The sequence below is a fragment of the Megachile rotundata genome, chromosome 7 (assembly GCF_050947335.1).
Source record: "Megachile rotundata isolate GNS110a chromosome 7, iyMegRotu1, whole genome shotgun sequence".
NCBI lineage: Eukaryota > Metazoa > Arthropoda > Insecta > Hymenoptera > Megachilidae > Megachile > Megachile rotundata.
In genome coordinates, this window is record NC_134989.1 from 11,985,691 (window position 1) to 12,002,042 (window position 16,352).

Sequence of the window (16,352 nt, forward strand, 5' to 3'; positions counted from 1 at the left end):
ATATTGGGATCTAGGGATATTGGATTCTAGGGATATTGGGATCTAGGGAGATTGGGATGTAGGGAGATTGGGATGTAGGGAGATTGGGATGTAGGGAGATTGGGATGTAGGGAGATTGGGATGTAGGGAGATTGGGATCTAGGGAGATTGGGATCTAGGGAGATTGGGATCTAGGGAGATTGGGATCTAGGGAGATTGGGATCTAGGGAGATTGGGATCTAGGGAGATTGGGATCTAGAGAGATTGGGAACTAGGGAGATTGGAATCTAGGGATATTGGGATCTAGGGAGATTGGGATCTAGAGATATTGGGATCTAGGGAATATAGGAATTAGGGAATTTGGGAACTAGGGAATTTCGAAACTAGAGGAATTTGGGAACTAGAGAATTGTGGAATCTAGAGAATTTCGAAATTAGAGAAATTTGGGGATCTAGGGATATTGTAATCTGGGGATATTGGTATCTAGGAATATTGGAATCTAAGGATATTGGGATCTAGAGATATCGGGACCAGGGATATTTGGATGTAGAGATATTTGGATCTAGGGATATTTGGATGTAGAGATATTGGGATCCTGGGATATTTGGATCTAGGGATATTGAACTCTATTAACATTGAAATCTAGAGATATAAGTATCTAGAACTATTAGCATCAACAATGTTTGGATCTGTAAATATCGTGATATAGGGAAATTTGACTCTAGGGATATTCCAATCGTGCATTATTTCGAAACAGCAGTGTTCAGGTTTAGGGACATTTAGAGATACTCAGGGCTAGAATGATTTACACTTAGGAATGTAGGAACATATCTATATTTAAGGTGACTCAAAAGCTTGTAACTCTTCTGTGAAGAATATCTCAATGCAATAACGAATAAATATTATTATGACTGATTATCGGCAATTATTGACAGTTAAAATATCTCAACACACTGATGTAAAATATATGATTCGGTTGTTTAAATCGATATCAGCTGCGAACAAAGATCATCTACCGCTTATGAAATTGCGAATGGTTCGGAGAAGTTCAATATCTAATCACTGCGTCGCGTTCTCGAGATCCAAGGACTTCGATAATTTTACCGGACTCGATCGAATCGGTTTTTACATGCACCGCGAAAAAACCGGAGCGCAAATTGCAAAATAATTTGCGACTGAAATTTTTCACGGTTATAATCTCGATTCTCTCCGCCGTTCGTTCGTTTTCCACGGTGCTTATGGTGCGTTTACACTAAACGAACAAACGCTCTTTCTTCCCTTCAGCTGAAGTCGAACTTCTTTCACCTCGGTGGAAGAACATTCAGTTCAACGTGAACGACCAAACTTCGATCTCGACACGATTGTGCAGTAAAATAAAAATATATAACCAAATCGAGTTAGAAGACTCGAGAGGTAGAAAACCAGGCGAAAAATCACTTCGCAAGCTCGTTTCAATGCAAAGCATTCCCGCCATGATTGCGCGTTACATCCTCGGTCGAAACGAAAACCGAAACGCTTCGGTACCGCGAAACACACGCGGGTGTGCGTCTCTGCGTGCTATCGACCAGCATCCGCTCGAACGAGCCCGTGATTCGCTGCTTTCCCTTCGGGGACAACAAATCGCTGGAAAAATCAGTTTTCTTGGACCGCCACCAAAGGCAGCGTAGACGAAGGGCGAGAAACAGAACTGGGCGTTGTACCAAAAATAATTGTTCCCGCGTATCGGAAAACGATTAAGTCCACGTACTCGTGGGAGCCCGGGCTCCGGGCTACCCCGACGATAAAAAAGCCAGACACAGAATTTACGTAACACCGTAGCTGGAAAATCGCGGAAATAAATGAACGTCCTTACGCACCGGTCTTCGTCCTCGATCATATCCACCATGTCAATCATGACCATTCTGACAATGTGCACCCTTTGTTCACGAAGAAATCACCCGGCGAATCTTTTCGACAGTGTTTATTTCTCGGGTTCGATCGACGAGCGAACCCCTGCTGGTATCATCGGAGCACTGAGCAGAGACTTCCGAAGACTCGTGGACGATGAGGTGGAGAAAAAATATGTGAACGTTTGTTTGGTAGACGCAGGGAGGCGTACACCGACACACGTATCGAAGGAAGAGGAACGATCGACGCGACGAGCGTACGCGGCGAGTCGCAACACACTGAGCCGCCTGAACGAGGAAGACGAGAGGCGAAACGACGTCGGGACGCCGCGTCTTCGTGGGCGCGTGCCTCCTCCGCCGCGACGAACGCGTCGAACCGCGCCGGCTGCGTCACGGCGCCTGCTCCGCTTAGGGTACTACGTGTTCGATGAGTAAAAAGACGGGACCGCGATAGAAATAGAGATTCCGAGAGTTATTGCGTTCGATCGGGGCAAGGGGAAACGCCGATTGATTAACGAGTTTCGGAATTTTGGGACTTTTACTTTTTGCAATTTTTGGAGTTTTGGATTTTTTAAGGTTAGATTGTGGAATTTTGGGAGGTTGGAATTTGAGATTTGCATATTTGGAATTGTAGGATTTTGGGACTTTGAAATTTTGGGATTTTGGGATCTAGGGATATTGGAATCTGAGGATAATGGGATGTGGGGATATTGGGAACTAGAGATATTGGGATCTAGGGATACTGGAATCTGGGAAGATTCGGATTTAGGAAGATTGGGACCTAGGGATATTTTGGGATTTAGGGATATTGAGATCTAGGGGTATTGGAATCTGGGGATAATGGAATCTGGGGATATTGAGATCAGGGGATATTGGAATCTGGGGATATTGGAATCTGGGAATATTGGAATCTGGGGATATTGGAATCCGGGGATATTGGAATCTAGGGATATTAGGACTTGGGGAGATTGGGACCTAGGATATTTTGGGATTTGGGGATATTTTGTGATCTAGAGAGATTGGAATCTAGGGATATTGGGATCCGTGGATATTGGAATCTAGGGATATTAGGGCCTGGGGAAATTGGGACCTAGGGATATTTTGTGATCTAGGGAGATTGGAATCTAGGGATATTGGGATATGAGAGATATTGGGATCTAGCGATATTAGTATCTAGAGATATTGAGATCTAGAAATATTGGGATTTAGTGATATTTGGATTTAGGGATTTTCGAATCTAGGGATATTTGAATCTAAGGCCATTATAATCTAGGGATATCTGGATCTAGGTATATTTGGTTCTAGGGATTTTTAATTTTGAGAACAGTAAAATTTCGAACATCGCAACAAAGTAGCTTCCAGATTAGAATTGAAAAATTGTTTAATTCAGAAATTTTTACGATATTTGAAAATGTGATGACTTAAACTTTAATAATTCGAATCATAAAAATTTCAAAATTGAAAATTTGAAACTTAAAAATTTAGGAATAAACTTGAAACTTATAAAAATTTGATTCAAAAGCACAATAACTTGCAGTCCGAAAATTTTAAATAAAAGAATTTGGAATTCCATAAAACGATTGAAAAATTCGCGAACCGTGTTCCACAACTAATTACGTTCATTCCAGCGTTCCGTACTTCAATAGCATCTCTATAAAACGATGCTCATGATTCGTTGACGTTAAATCGAGTGGTCATTGAATGTATACGAACTCGGTAAACTAGAATTCGAGCTAGCCACTTTGTTTCGCAATCGACTGCATCTATGCAAGCATTGTTTCGACAGCTTAACGCCAAAATTGCGTTACGCTTTCGAATTTCTGGGTCGATTGCTTCTAAATGCATCGCAGTTTCAACGAACGAAAGCTCCTTAGTCGACTATTATATTCAATTATTATTTTAAATCGCGACTGTAGACACCCACGCTTAAATCGATACATCTCTTGTATTATTTCATGTTTTACTGATGAGTTGCTTTGTGGAACTCGACAAAATTAGTTGTTAGATTTTTGAGGTGGTATTGTAGACATTTCTGAAGAAATTCCTTATTTTATATTAGCGATTTTATTCTCTGTTAATATTAGGGGGGATAAAAGGCACCAAAATGGCGCGTTTCACATCCCTTATTTTAAGTTAGAGTTTATCCAGAAATTCCTTGTTTTAAATTACTAATTTCTTCCACTGTTAATATTAGGTCAAGAGGCATCTTAGATTCCTTAATTTAAGTTACAGAAATTTATTCAGAAATTCCTTGTTTCAAATTATTAATTTCATCCACTGTTAATATTAGGTCTATGAGACACTTCAAAATTGCTTGTTGAATTTTTTATTTTAAAGTACAAAAATTTCTTTAGAATTAAATTTCATACTCACTTGAAATTGCAGAAATTTCAAGTGAGGTTCCATATTTCAAATTATGTACTAATTTCATCCCCTATTAATATCAAGTCTATGAAACACATCAAAATTGCTTGTTAGATTTTTTATTTTAAACTACAAAAATTCCTTCAGAATAAAATTTCATCCTCATTAGAAATTGCAGAAATTTTTTTCAGAAGTTCCATATTTCAAATTATGTACTAATTTCATCCCCTATTAATATCAAGTCTATGAAACACATCAAAATAACTTCTTAGATTTTCTATTTTAAACTACAAAAATTTCTTCAGAATAAAATTTCATCCTCATTAGAAATTGCAGAAATTTTTTTCAGAAATTCCTTATTTTAAACGACTAATTTCATCCCCTATCAATAACAAATCTATACAACACATCAAAATAACTTATTACATTTTCTATTTTAAACTGCAAAAATTACAGATGCTTTTATAGAAATATAAACTTTTACCAAAATAAAGAATTGTATAAATGACTCCATGTTTCATCCCCTATATTCATCCTCGTACTTTAATTTTAATGAAACAGCACATCTACCATACCCATTAATTTCCATATTAATTTCTTATCCTCCGACACAAATGATTAGTTAAGAAACAGCGAGAAATGCAATCCACTTGTTATCGATTACCGATACAATCATTTCAGTGTTTCGAGGAAATGAAAATAGGACGTTCGATTTCTCGGAAAAAGCTACAAATAAACGAGGACTAATCATCGGGTTTGCATATCATACCATAAATGTGTTCTTTCTTCGGATTTACCACGAAGTGTAAACGTTCCTCCGGAAGCCGGAAGTGTAATTTTGGCAATTCCTCGAGGACGCTTTTGGATCGTGAGAAACGTTCAGCGTGCTTTTCGACGCACGTTCGTTCTATTATCGTTACACTCGCCTTGAATTTACGCGGGAAATATCTCGGAATTCTGGGAAATTTCGAGCTGGACTTTTTTGTTAAAATCTGAGAAGATGAAATTTTTAGAAATCTGTGACATAAATTTTATAATAATCTTAATTATTAATATCAAGGATTTCTTAATTATTGGTGCATTAATAATTAAATATTGGCAGCTGTAATTGCATTGACAATTTGCTTTATTAATTCTGGTTTTCATTATTTAATTCTTGAGTGGTCATAGCTCTGATAATGATAAGATAAAATATTAAAATTACTAAAAATTTTTCGATACAATTTTACGACTCACTTGTTGAATTTTTATATTACTTCAATCTGAAATTGTCTTTGTCTCTAAGCTCCATGAATCAAATCATTAAAAATATTGCACATCGATTTTTCAACCTAAAACATAACTTACTATGTTTGTACCTCTTCCATAATCTGTATTTTTCATCAAAATAAAAATTGTATAAACTATAAAAACCCTCAACCTTTCTACCATGTCCTTTTGTAGCAAATGACAATGACAAATGTCTAAAAATTTTGTCCAAAACTCAGTCCACATTGCAGCACACTTATTCATCCTAATATCCTCAAACAAACTTGTATCTCATAAATGGTTATATTGAATGATTATGTGAATTTTGAGAAATACAAGAAGCGCAACAGATCGAGAAAATTATCAAACACGCAGTTTCTGGCTGTTTTTCAAAACACTAGAGCCGGAAATGCACATTGGTTTATTTTACGATAATGGTTGTTAAACGTTCGTTCAGACATCTGTTGATGATAGAACATCTGGCGCCCTGAACGCAAGATCTTCGCAAGTGAAAATTGCTGCATCTATAACAACAAGCATCAAACTTTCGAAAGAGTGTTTCTATTTCCGTGTACAGGTCTTGAAACATGGAGACACGCGAGCGAGAAAATGTTGGTGGTATTTCACGACTCGACTAATCAGTGAATTGAAGGTGGAGCAGTGATCGTTAGAGATGGATTCGCAATCGATCGTTTGATCCATGGCTCCGATTTCGACAAAGGAGTGCCTTTGATTACACGTTTCGTGGAAGGAACGCCTTGGAACCATTTTAATCGAGGCCACGGCCGCGAAATGGTGGACACACTTCTACACGCAACCTTCGAGACCGCTCGTGTTCTTGATTGAGAAAATCTGAATCGTTGGATAAATTTTTGTGGATTTGTTTTTTGGGGAATTGAATTTTAGATATTTTGGAAATTTTGTGAAGAAGTAATTAAGATAGACAATGAACTTCTAATTCATTACTGTAGTCAATTAAGTCTCCACATTTATAATTTGTTAAATGACACTAATTTGTAAGTTCTGAATTTTTGAAATCTTTAAATCTTTACATTTCTAGATCTCTGGACTTCTAAATCCCTAGAGCGGATTCCTAAATTTCTTAATTGCAAATTTCTAAATCATCAAATCTCAAAATCCTAACATTCCTGAATTCTTAAATATCTACGTCTATAGATCTATAAATTCCTAGATGCCAAATTTACAAAATTCCTAGATGCCTAATTGGTAAAGCCCCAGATTCTCAAGCTTTGAAAATTCCAAATTCTGAAATCTTTAAAGTCCCAGAATTCCTGCATTCTTAGATTCCTAAATCCCTAGATCAGCAGATCCCCAAATCTCCAAATTCCCAAATTGTCAAATTGAAAAATACCTAGATCCCCAAATCTCCAAATCCCCAAATTGTCAAATTGAAAAATACCTAGATCTCCAAATCTCTAAATCCCCAAATTGTCAAATCCAAAAATCCCTAAATCCCCAAATCTCCAAGTCCCCACATTGTCAAATCCAAAAATCCCTAGATCCCCAAATCTCCAAGTCCCCACATTGTCAAATCCAAAAATCCCTAGATCCCCAAATCTCTAAATCCCCAAATTGTCGAATTCAAAAATCCCTAAATCCCCAAATCTCCAAGTCCCCAAATTGTCAAATCCAAAAATCCCTAAATCCCCAAATCTCCAAGTCCCCACCTTGTCAAATCCAAAAATCCCTAGATCCCCAAATCTCTAAATCTCCACCTTGTCAGATCCAAAAATCCCTATATCCCCCAATCTCTAAATCCCCACCTTGTCAAATCCAAAAATCCCCAAATCTCCAAATCCCCAAATTGTCAAATTGAAAAATCCCTAAATCTCCAAATCCAAATTCCAAATTTCCTAATTTCGCACATCTCTAACTCCCTATCTCAACCCCCCAAAATTTCAAATCCCCAAACTCCCAACACTGAAACGAACAAATCGAGAATTCATCATTTTGCCACAATTCCTTACAATTTATTGCGACCACGTTCGCAAATAAACTTCGTCGGCTTCACCTAGACTTCCTCGTCATTAGGAAAGCTTTATCACGACAAAATCAGCGACAATAAACCTTGACGAGGTAACTTCGAACTTATCTTATTTAATGAATCGTCAAACTGTCAGCCAAATAATTTATCATTCGAATGACGCGAATTCGAGTGACGGTCGAAGTGACTGAATGAAGCTACGAGAAAATTGGGAAAGATCGTAGCTTATCGATGATATTGCGTTGTTAACCATTTCCTACGTAGACTCGGTTTATTTCTGTGCTACGGAAACGAGACTACGGACGTGGAAAGGTTACGAGGTCATTTGCATCGCTGGTATTATTGACAAGGACCATTTATGTATATAAAGAAAGACAGTTCCTTTTTTTTCATCGTTAATGAATAGGGAAGAGTTTCATTGACTGACGGAAAATCGATGACCGCTTTTTAAAATTATTGGGATATAATGTGTGTATTAGAGACTCTCCTTATATTGCCATTTTCGTGTCAAGTCTTATGTACGCCTGTGGTGCTCTTTATTGTTGTAGAATTACGTTGACTCGTGTTATATTACATTTATGGTACTTTGACAAACGTTATATTACCTATTTGTTATATTGCCACATGTTATATCACCTACAAGTCGCATTGTAATGTTTTGTATTGTCTATGTGTTATATTACCACGCTTTGTATTGCCAAAATATTGTATTGCAATGTGTTGTACCATCTGCGGGTTATATTGACGTGTATTGTATTACCTACACGTTATATTGCCACGTGTTGTATTACCTTCACAGTATATTGTCATATTGTATTATCAACATGTAATATTGCCATACGCTGTATTACCTACATATTGCTTTACCAACGTATTGTATTACCTACACGTTATATTGCCACGCTCTATATTACCACACCCTCTATCTATAAACTCTGAATCACTACAACTTGTATCATATTCTGTACCACGCGTTATATAACCACGAGTTACACCCACTCCTACAGGATCACAAGTAATATAATAAGAGTCTACAAACAGAATCATAAAACAAATTTAAAATAACAAACAATACAATTGAATTAACAATTGTAAAATAATTATTTAATTATTAATAGATTAGACTACATAATATTATTTCAAGTATAATCACGTTTGAAAACGTCAATACTCGCGTACTACGAGTTACTACGCGAGTACTATTACCATTGAAGAACTTTTCTTTATCAATGGAACGCGGTTACCGAATGGAACATTCATGTAGCGAATGTCGGTATTGAAGGAATCTACATTCGTGACGAAAAAGTGTTTCCATAGAAGATAGTAAACATTACATCAGTCGATAAAAAGATTCAGGCGGTAAATTTTATACCGTTAACGAAGTTACATGAATCTCCGATTTAAACATGAGATCAGAAAACGTAATTATATCGATGGTTTCCTTTAACAGTTAGTCAGGATTTAGATCATAAAATAGCAGGTCAATTTGTCCTTCGCGGACAAAACTGCGCGTAATAGTCGAGAGCAAGTAAAAATAGCACTGTTTGTATTTGAATAGTCAAGAATAACATTATGACGCACGTAAACGATGTTGATTTCGTATAAAATTGCATCTGTGGTGTATCATGAATGGAATTTTGTGTACTTCCATGAAACTCGATATTTTGGCAAAAATACGTACAAAATATTTACAAAATATAAACAAATAACATGTTGCAATATGACAGTCTATATTAAGGTTTTATCACTGAGGTCATAACATAGAAATAAATGCAAATATTTTTAAATCGTACCTTTCTTTCTGCTGCATCTGTTTCAGCATTATATCCGCTAATGGATCAGCAGGTGGTCTCTCACCGAGAAGTCTTTGCCGATCCAAGTCACCCTGCATCTGTGCAAATGCATGCTCGCCAATGTTTACGGATGTCTCCAACTGTGCTGACAGTTCTACACTTTCATCGCCTATAACATACGTTTCGATTATGCATTTTCATATTAATCAACCAATACATCTGCTAATACATCGTTTCGTTTAGTTACCATGTAAAGCATGTTGTGGATTGTCAATGATTCTGATCTGTCGATCAGGAAGTAAAGGTTCTCCATCCATACCACCTATGTCGTTCGGTAATTGCCAACAAGCATTGTCCTGTTCTGCTAAGTTTCTTGGAAAATACAGTGGAAGAAGAACTTCATAGATTCCAAGATCACTTGGTTCCAGAACAAATACAATGCATGTTATTGAATCACCATATTGCTCTAAGAATCTTCTTATTGTTCCTATTAAACCAAACAGTGAGAAATTAATGTTTAATTCATAAGAAAGATTCCTAAGTCCCAGTATTAAATAACAAGTACTTACTAAGAGCTATATGCGCTCCAGCATCAGGAGGATAATTTCTTCGTACTGAATTAATTACGGGTAACGCAATCGTACGTAATCCGAGCTCTCTTGCCTTTTGCAAAACATTTCTACCAAACAGGTCGCGTGTTATTTTCCATGTGTCGATTTATTATCTCTTACATAATTCAAATACCAGTAATATATTTACCTATAGCAGCAGTGTAATGTATTCTGAGCCGCTGTTTGGTACTTCACGTTATAAACAGGCCCAACAGTATGGATAATAAAACGTGCAGGCAATCCATGACCCTGTGTTACTCTTATTTCACCAGTCTTACATTCTGAAAATGCAAATATGGTTAATTACATGTACTACACGTAAATGAAGCAACAAAAAAGCAATACCTTTAACTTCATTAAATATTTCCATCTTAAGGGGTGAACCAGCACGAGCAAATATTCTTTGGCACATAGGGCTATTATCATCCATTGTTTCATTGGTGGAATTTACCACTGCATCCACTTGTAGAACGGAAACATCTCCAGTCCTGGAATGGAATTAATTAAAGCATCTTATAGGAATGAAATTACATCTCTTTCTAATTCAAACTTACCATAGCGCAAGTTTATTGTTAATCGCTGGCTGACATGGGAAGGGACTTATAGTATGATGCGTGGGCTCTCCAATAGAATTGGAGTAGTCTGTGAATCGATGATGGACAGGGAATTCGGACCATTTTTTCAATGCGCCCGTCTCCACCACGTCTGGGGCAACACCCAAGGGTTCCATGAGCCTCATTCAGCTGAAACAAAAATTTACCATTATGATCAGTGTGTAGAAGACTTTATTTCAATCATTCTACTATATGAAACAACTCCTCTGCAATGAAGAGGAAACATGCAAAGCACCTAACCTCACTGTTCTGTCAACTGGTACTTAAAGAAATTTTGTGCAGGTGTTCTATATTTTTCTTAATGCATCTACAAAATATAGATCCCCTTTTATTAATATCTCTCCACATCCTTCGTTTTCGAACACAGAATCGACTTTGTTATACTTTGCTACGTTCGCACGCGAAATGTCACGTTGACAGCTATCGTGCAGGCGCGACCTTCACGTGGCGCGAAATTCAAATTACTTCAAACGCCACGTGCTCCAACTCCACACGAATACGTGCAGAGGTCACGGATATCGTTCATTTGAGAAATATGACGAATCCAGTGACACGTAGGAGCGGTGAATGACGCGTACGCGAGAAAAATGAATGAACAGAGACTTCATTGAGCGCATACGACGAAGAAAGGTAAAAAGGACAAAGTCGCTCCAAGACGGAGATGAGATAGTTGCTGACGCACGGACCATCTTCCAATATCACAGAAACCTAAAAATAAACAGTGCACTCGATAAAAATCTGGGACACACCCCTGGGCTAACGGGGGCAGTAAGCAACCAAGGACGTAACCCCGATCGGAAGTTTCGAAAAACAACTTAATTCGTGGACGACCGGGTTCTGCGCGCATGTAGTCACGTGCTGTTCAGGTTCCTCTCTGTTCGATCAACGCGCAAGGAATCCGTGGGTGGTTCGTGTAGGACACAGAAATGTAGGCTTCCCTAATGGCAAGGAGACAGAGGTTGGCGCCGTCTGTCCGGCCGCGCAACTTATATCCTGGCAGCCCCATAAAGAACAAGATCATCGACCTCCTTGTGCCAGTAGCTCTCTGCAATCCTTACCAAAGACTTCCTATTCAACCACCTGAGCTACGAAGTGAAAACCGAGAATTACGTTCATCGATTTATAGCATAAGACTGGAAAAATAAAGGAAGACTTGAGCTCAACGGAATTTCAGAATTTTAGAGGATTAAAAGGAGGAATGGGTCTAATCCGGCCTGCTCGATGGTAATTTTGATGATTGGTTCAAATTGTTAGGCTTTCATTTATTAGGAGGTGGAGAGGTTTGTCAGCGACCTCTTGGTGCAATCGAGGACTTTTGGGACTTTTGAAAATTGGGGTTAAAATTTTCTGTTCATACAAATTTTTCAATTTCGAAACTTTGCTGAGGAGTGTTGGAGTGCTTTGAGTGTTGGAGAGATACGGAAAATTCGAAGGCAACAAACGAGGAAAATTTGTATTCAGAATACGAATCGCGAAGAGCCGTTTTACATCGATATTATTCTTTCTCTGTTTCGAAGCGTCTTGCGAAAGAAACTCGAGATATTATTTGCATAAGTCCGTTTGTCAAGCGACGTTACATCACCTATCGCTTAAAATAGGATACACTCGAAAGGATAAGTTTGACCATTCGAGAAAATTAGAATGGAACAGTTATGCGTTGTTTAAACAGAGCTGTTATCAACGATGAGCAACGGAAAATTGCACAATGGAACGAATTAGCATTTTTACGACTCCGTTCGGGCTATAAACCTTGGCGAATGTGGAACAGAATGCTGATCGATCGTCTAAATGAATTCTGATGTTTACCCTGCAAAGTTCTTGGTATGAGCGCGCCCGTTAAGAACACATCCGGCCTAATCGATTTTAAAGGGAAACGTTGTCTCGATGATCGAACTGTAAAGCTTCAAGGGTCATGGCCACTTATTTAAGACATTTCTGCATCGTAGATCACTGCTTAATATTTTACAAGATCTTTTAACGAGCATAAAAGATGAGGTTTTCACGTATATTTCTCATTAACTAAAGATTCAATTGCAGATACATTAATTAACCGAAGAAATGCTTTCTGTCTGATAAAAAATGTGCTACAGCTTTTTTGAGCGGACACGAGAGTTTCGGTGTCCCAGTTCTACCAAAGTTTTAAATTGAATTCAGCTTCGTTAAAGAGAGCAAAAGGTCAGTCAAGTTTGTTAAAACGTCGTTCAGCGTGCACATCTTCCAGGATTATCGAACCATTAAATCGGGTGTAACGCAAAAATGTTCATTTTATAATTAATGATTTAATTGCAATTTGATATAACTCTTTACGTTGGGTTGCGAATATAATACCACTATTATGATTTGTGAAATATTAATAATTATTACAGTTAAACATACACAAATTGCATACTTTGCTACGATTAATATTATCGAAAATCTACCTCAAATAAAATCTTCGAATTTCAAAATAAAATAACAATAAAATGTTACAATGTACAATTTTTATTTAAATAAGTTTGATAATAATGAAAATATGTTTTCTATATCAATGTTAAAATTACAAAATATACTTCTTGACAAAAATTGACAAAATCAAGTTAAAAAAAGGGTTAAATAAACATTTTTGTATATTCAAAAATGTGTTCACGAATAAAAAATTGCAACTCGAAAATTTTTTGTCAATTTTGAAAAAGTAAGAGACGAAGAAGGAGAAGAAAATATTTGAGGGATCCTAACTGTAGGGAAGAAGCTAATCAGTCACGAAAGGGTTAATGTTTCGATCTATTCGAAGCACAAAGGTAAAAGCAGCAGAGTTAATCGACCGTGTACAGGGCCCTCCAGTTTTAACACGTTCGTCCTTGAAGCTGCATTCGAAATTGACCCTCAGCCTCGAACTTTGAAGCCCTTTGACCTATGTTACTCCTTTGGCTAATACATTCTTGTAAACTTATGAGCTATCTATGGGAGTACAGTAGACTCTCGTTATATTGCCGTGGTAAGGATTGTGGCTGGGGATGAGGTGGAGATTTTGGATTTGTGGAGAGTGGAAATTGGGGAATATGGGGACTTTGGATTTGTGGAGGGTGGAAATTGAGGAATTGGAGATTTGGAATGTTGGAGATTTGAGAATTTGGGGATTTGAGAATTTGGGGATTTGAAAATTTGGGGATTTGAAAATTTGGGGATTTGAGAATTTGGGAACTTGAAAATTGGGGAAATTGGGAATTGGGAAAATTGAAAATTGGGAAAATTGAGAATTGGAAAAATTAGGAATTGGGAAAATTGGAAATTGGGAAAATTGAGAATTTGGAAAATTGGGAATTGGGAAAATTGGGAATTGGTAAAATTGGGAATTGGGAAAATTGGAAATTGGGAAAATTGAGAATTTGGAAAATTGGGAATTGGGAAAATTGGGAATTGGTAAAATTGGGAATTGGGAAAATTGGAAATTGGGAAAATTGAGAATTGGAAAAATTAGGAATTGGGAAAATTGGAAATTGGGAAAATTGAGAATTTGGAAAATTGGGAATTGGTAAAATTGGGAATTGGGAAAATTGAGAATTGGAAAAATTAGGAATTGGGAAAATTGGAAATTGGGAAAATTGAGAATTTGGAAAATTGGGAATTGGTAAAATTGGGAATTGGGGAAATTGGGAATTGGGGAAAGTAGAAATTAGAAAGAGTAGAAATTAAGAAATATGCCAATTGATAAATTTTGCAATGGATGAAATTCTCAAACTTGAAACTTTGAAAATATAAAACAATGAAACTTGAAAAGTAAAATTGTCGAACAAAAAATCTGTCGAATTTAAAAAAACAAGAGATTAAAGGATTTAAGAGAACGGATTACAGAATTTAAAAAGTTGTATCATTTGTTTTCTTAGTAAACTACTTTTTTTTTCTACGATTTGTCGCAGTATCGGAAAATCACGAGTGAACCGAGAGTCGCCTCGCGTTAGCCTGTCAGAAAAAGTTCTCGTTTCAAGGGAACCGAGAACTTTTCTTCATGATTCTGCTTCTCTACCCTCGGGAATCTATTTCTGCGGATTTCGTCTATCTCGAACGAAAGATAAAGCTATCTCTCTGTGACCTATATCAAACTATTATCGACGGAGGCTCTTTCTCGCGTGTAATGTTGGAGTGAATGAAATGAAGATCTTTCGCTGATGCAAAGTCTCAAATTTATAAGGTCAAGTATCCAAATCTTGAAGTCTCCAAAATTCTTAAAAGGTTCAAGTTTGATAATTTTTAAATCTTGAATTCTTAATTTTCCGAATTTTTGATGTAATTAATTGATAATTTCCCAAATTCGCAATTTTTGCAATTTCCAAATTTCTCAAATTTTCAATTTCCCAATTTCCAATTTTCCCAATTTCCACTTTTCCAAATTCCTAATTTCCCCAATTCCCAATTTCCCCAATTTCTAATTTTTCCAATTCTCAATTTCCTTAATTCCAAATTTCCTCAATTCCTAATTTCCCAATTCTCAATTTCTCCAATTCCAAATTTCCTCAGTTCCTAATTTCCCAATTTCTAATTTCCGACTACCTAATTCCTCAATTTCTAATTTCCGACTACCTAATTCCCCAATTCCAAATTTCCCAAATTCCCCAAACTCCCAAAATTCAAAAATCCCCAAAATCTCCACCTCACATCTTAAATATCCCACCAACATCAGTAAGAGCACCTAAAAAACTTGCCAAGATGACGTCTCTCGATAAAGTTACAAAAGAAACACTTTTCGTTTATCACGATTGTCATCGACAAGGTACGGGCTCGAATTATAAATAGCGAAGGACTCTAACGGCGTTAAAGCAATCATGGTGCACGTTTGAACGCGACACTATGAAATGGTGACCCGCCGGTGACCCACCAAAGGGGTAATTGAATGTGTTAAGCGCGGCAGACGAATGCACCGAGGAAGCCTTTTCGATATGCGCCGTTCTGTAACGCGGGGCTTCCAAACAAATCCTTTGTGACCGGCTATTCCCGTCGATCAAGCGAAAACAGCCAGCTCGAAACAGGAAAAAAAAGTGATCCAAAGGAAAGAGAATCTCTGGATTTCGCTCCACTTGACCCGTTAATTGTGTTAGAGACTTGAAACAATATTTCTGGGAAATCGAACCGGGATGAGCGGAACATTTATCCACCGATGAACAGCGAGTTTATTTTCGAGCAATTATTTATTTCGGGTTTGAAGAGAATGCATTTCAATATTTTGTATTTACCAGATTTTCAGAGAGATTTTTAATTGGACATGGAAGTTGTAATTTTTAGGTGGATTTTTAATTACGAAATTTATGAAGCAGGAATTTAAAGGAGAAAATATTTAAAAGAATTGTAATTGGTTTTTCGGTCTCGTTGGAGCGTGTAATATTTAAATCCACCGTGACGAATAATTTAGAATCCGACAGTTACGGACTTCCGGAGATTTCTTCTTTCTGACTGACGTTCATGAGAAGAGCTTTAATTGATAAATTAATACTTGAAACGTGGAGTACCACTTTTACGTCCAGAAAACAGCTCGAGTTTTAATCAGTCGATCAATTATGCTATTTTGGGTGGCAGTATTTAATCGTTCCGAAACAGAAATTGCTTTTAAAGAATTTATGTTCTGTGTAAGATCTGTAACATTGATGGAATATTCCGGAAAGTTATCGAAGGGTGTCAAACATTAACGATGACTTATCGCTGAAAAATGTGTTCATATCCAGGTAACGAGCAATGATTATCTGATTCGAATTCGTTTGCATTGTGATAAAAACCGGTGACACGTATCTACTTTCTTGAAATTTTATCGACAGGCTGGTTCAATGCTATAATAGGAAGTTTCTGAAAGAATTTTTTATTCTTCAATTTTCATCATTTCATCG

General features: G+C 37.1%; 1 protein-coding gene across 1 annotated transcript in view; it reads right to left on the reverse strand.

Moving 5' to 3' along the window:
- The window catches only part of Gdap2 (ganglioside induced differentiation associated protein 2), a 67,717-nt gene that overhangs the window by 27,264 nt on the left and 24,101 nt on the right, over window positions 1-16,352 (reverse strand). Inside the window, exons 2-7 of the mRNA XM_003702999.3 lie at window positions 10,441-10,629; window positions 10,232-10,374; window positions 10,035-10,167; window positions 9,845-9,954; window positions 9,523-9,762; window positions 9,276-9,444 (exon numbers count right to left, since the gene is read on the reverse strand). Of these exons, the coding sequence (XP_003703047.2) occupies window positions 9,276-9,444; window positions 9,523-9,762; window positions 9,845-9,954; window positions 10,035-10,167; window positions 10,232-10,374; window positions 10,441-10,625 (980 nt within the window). The 5' untranslated portion in view covers window positions 10,626-10,629. The remainder of the gene's footprint in view (window positions 1-9,275; window positions 9,445-9,522; window positions 9,763-9,844; window positions 9,955-10,034; window positions 10,168-10,231; window positions 10,375-10,440; window positions 10,630-16,352) is intronic.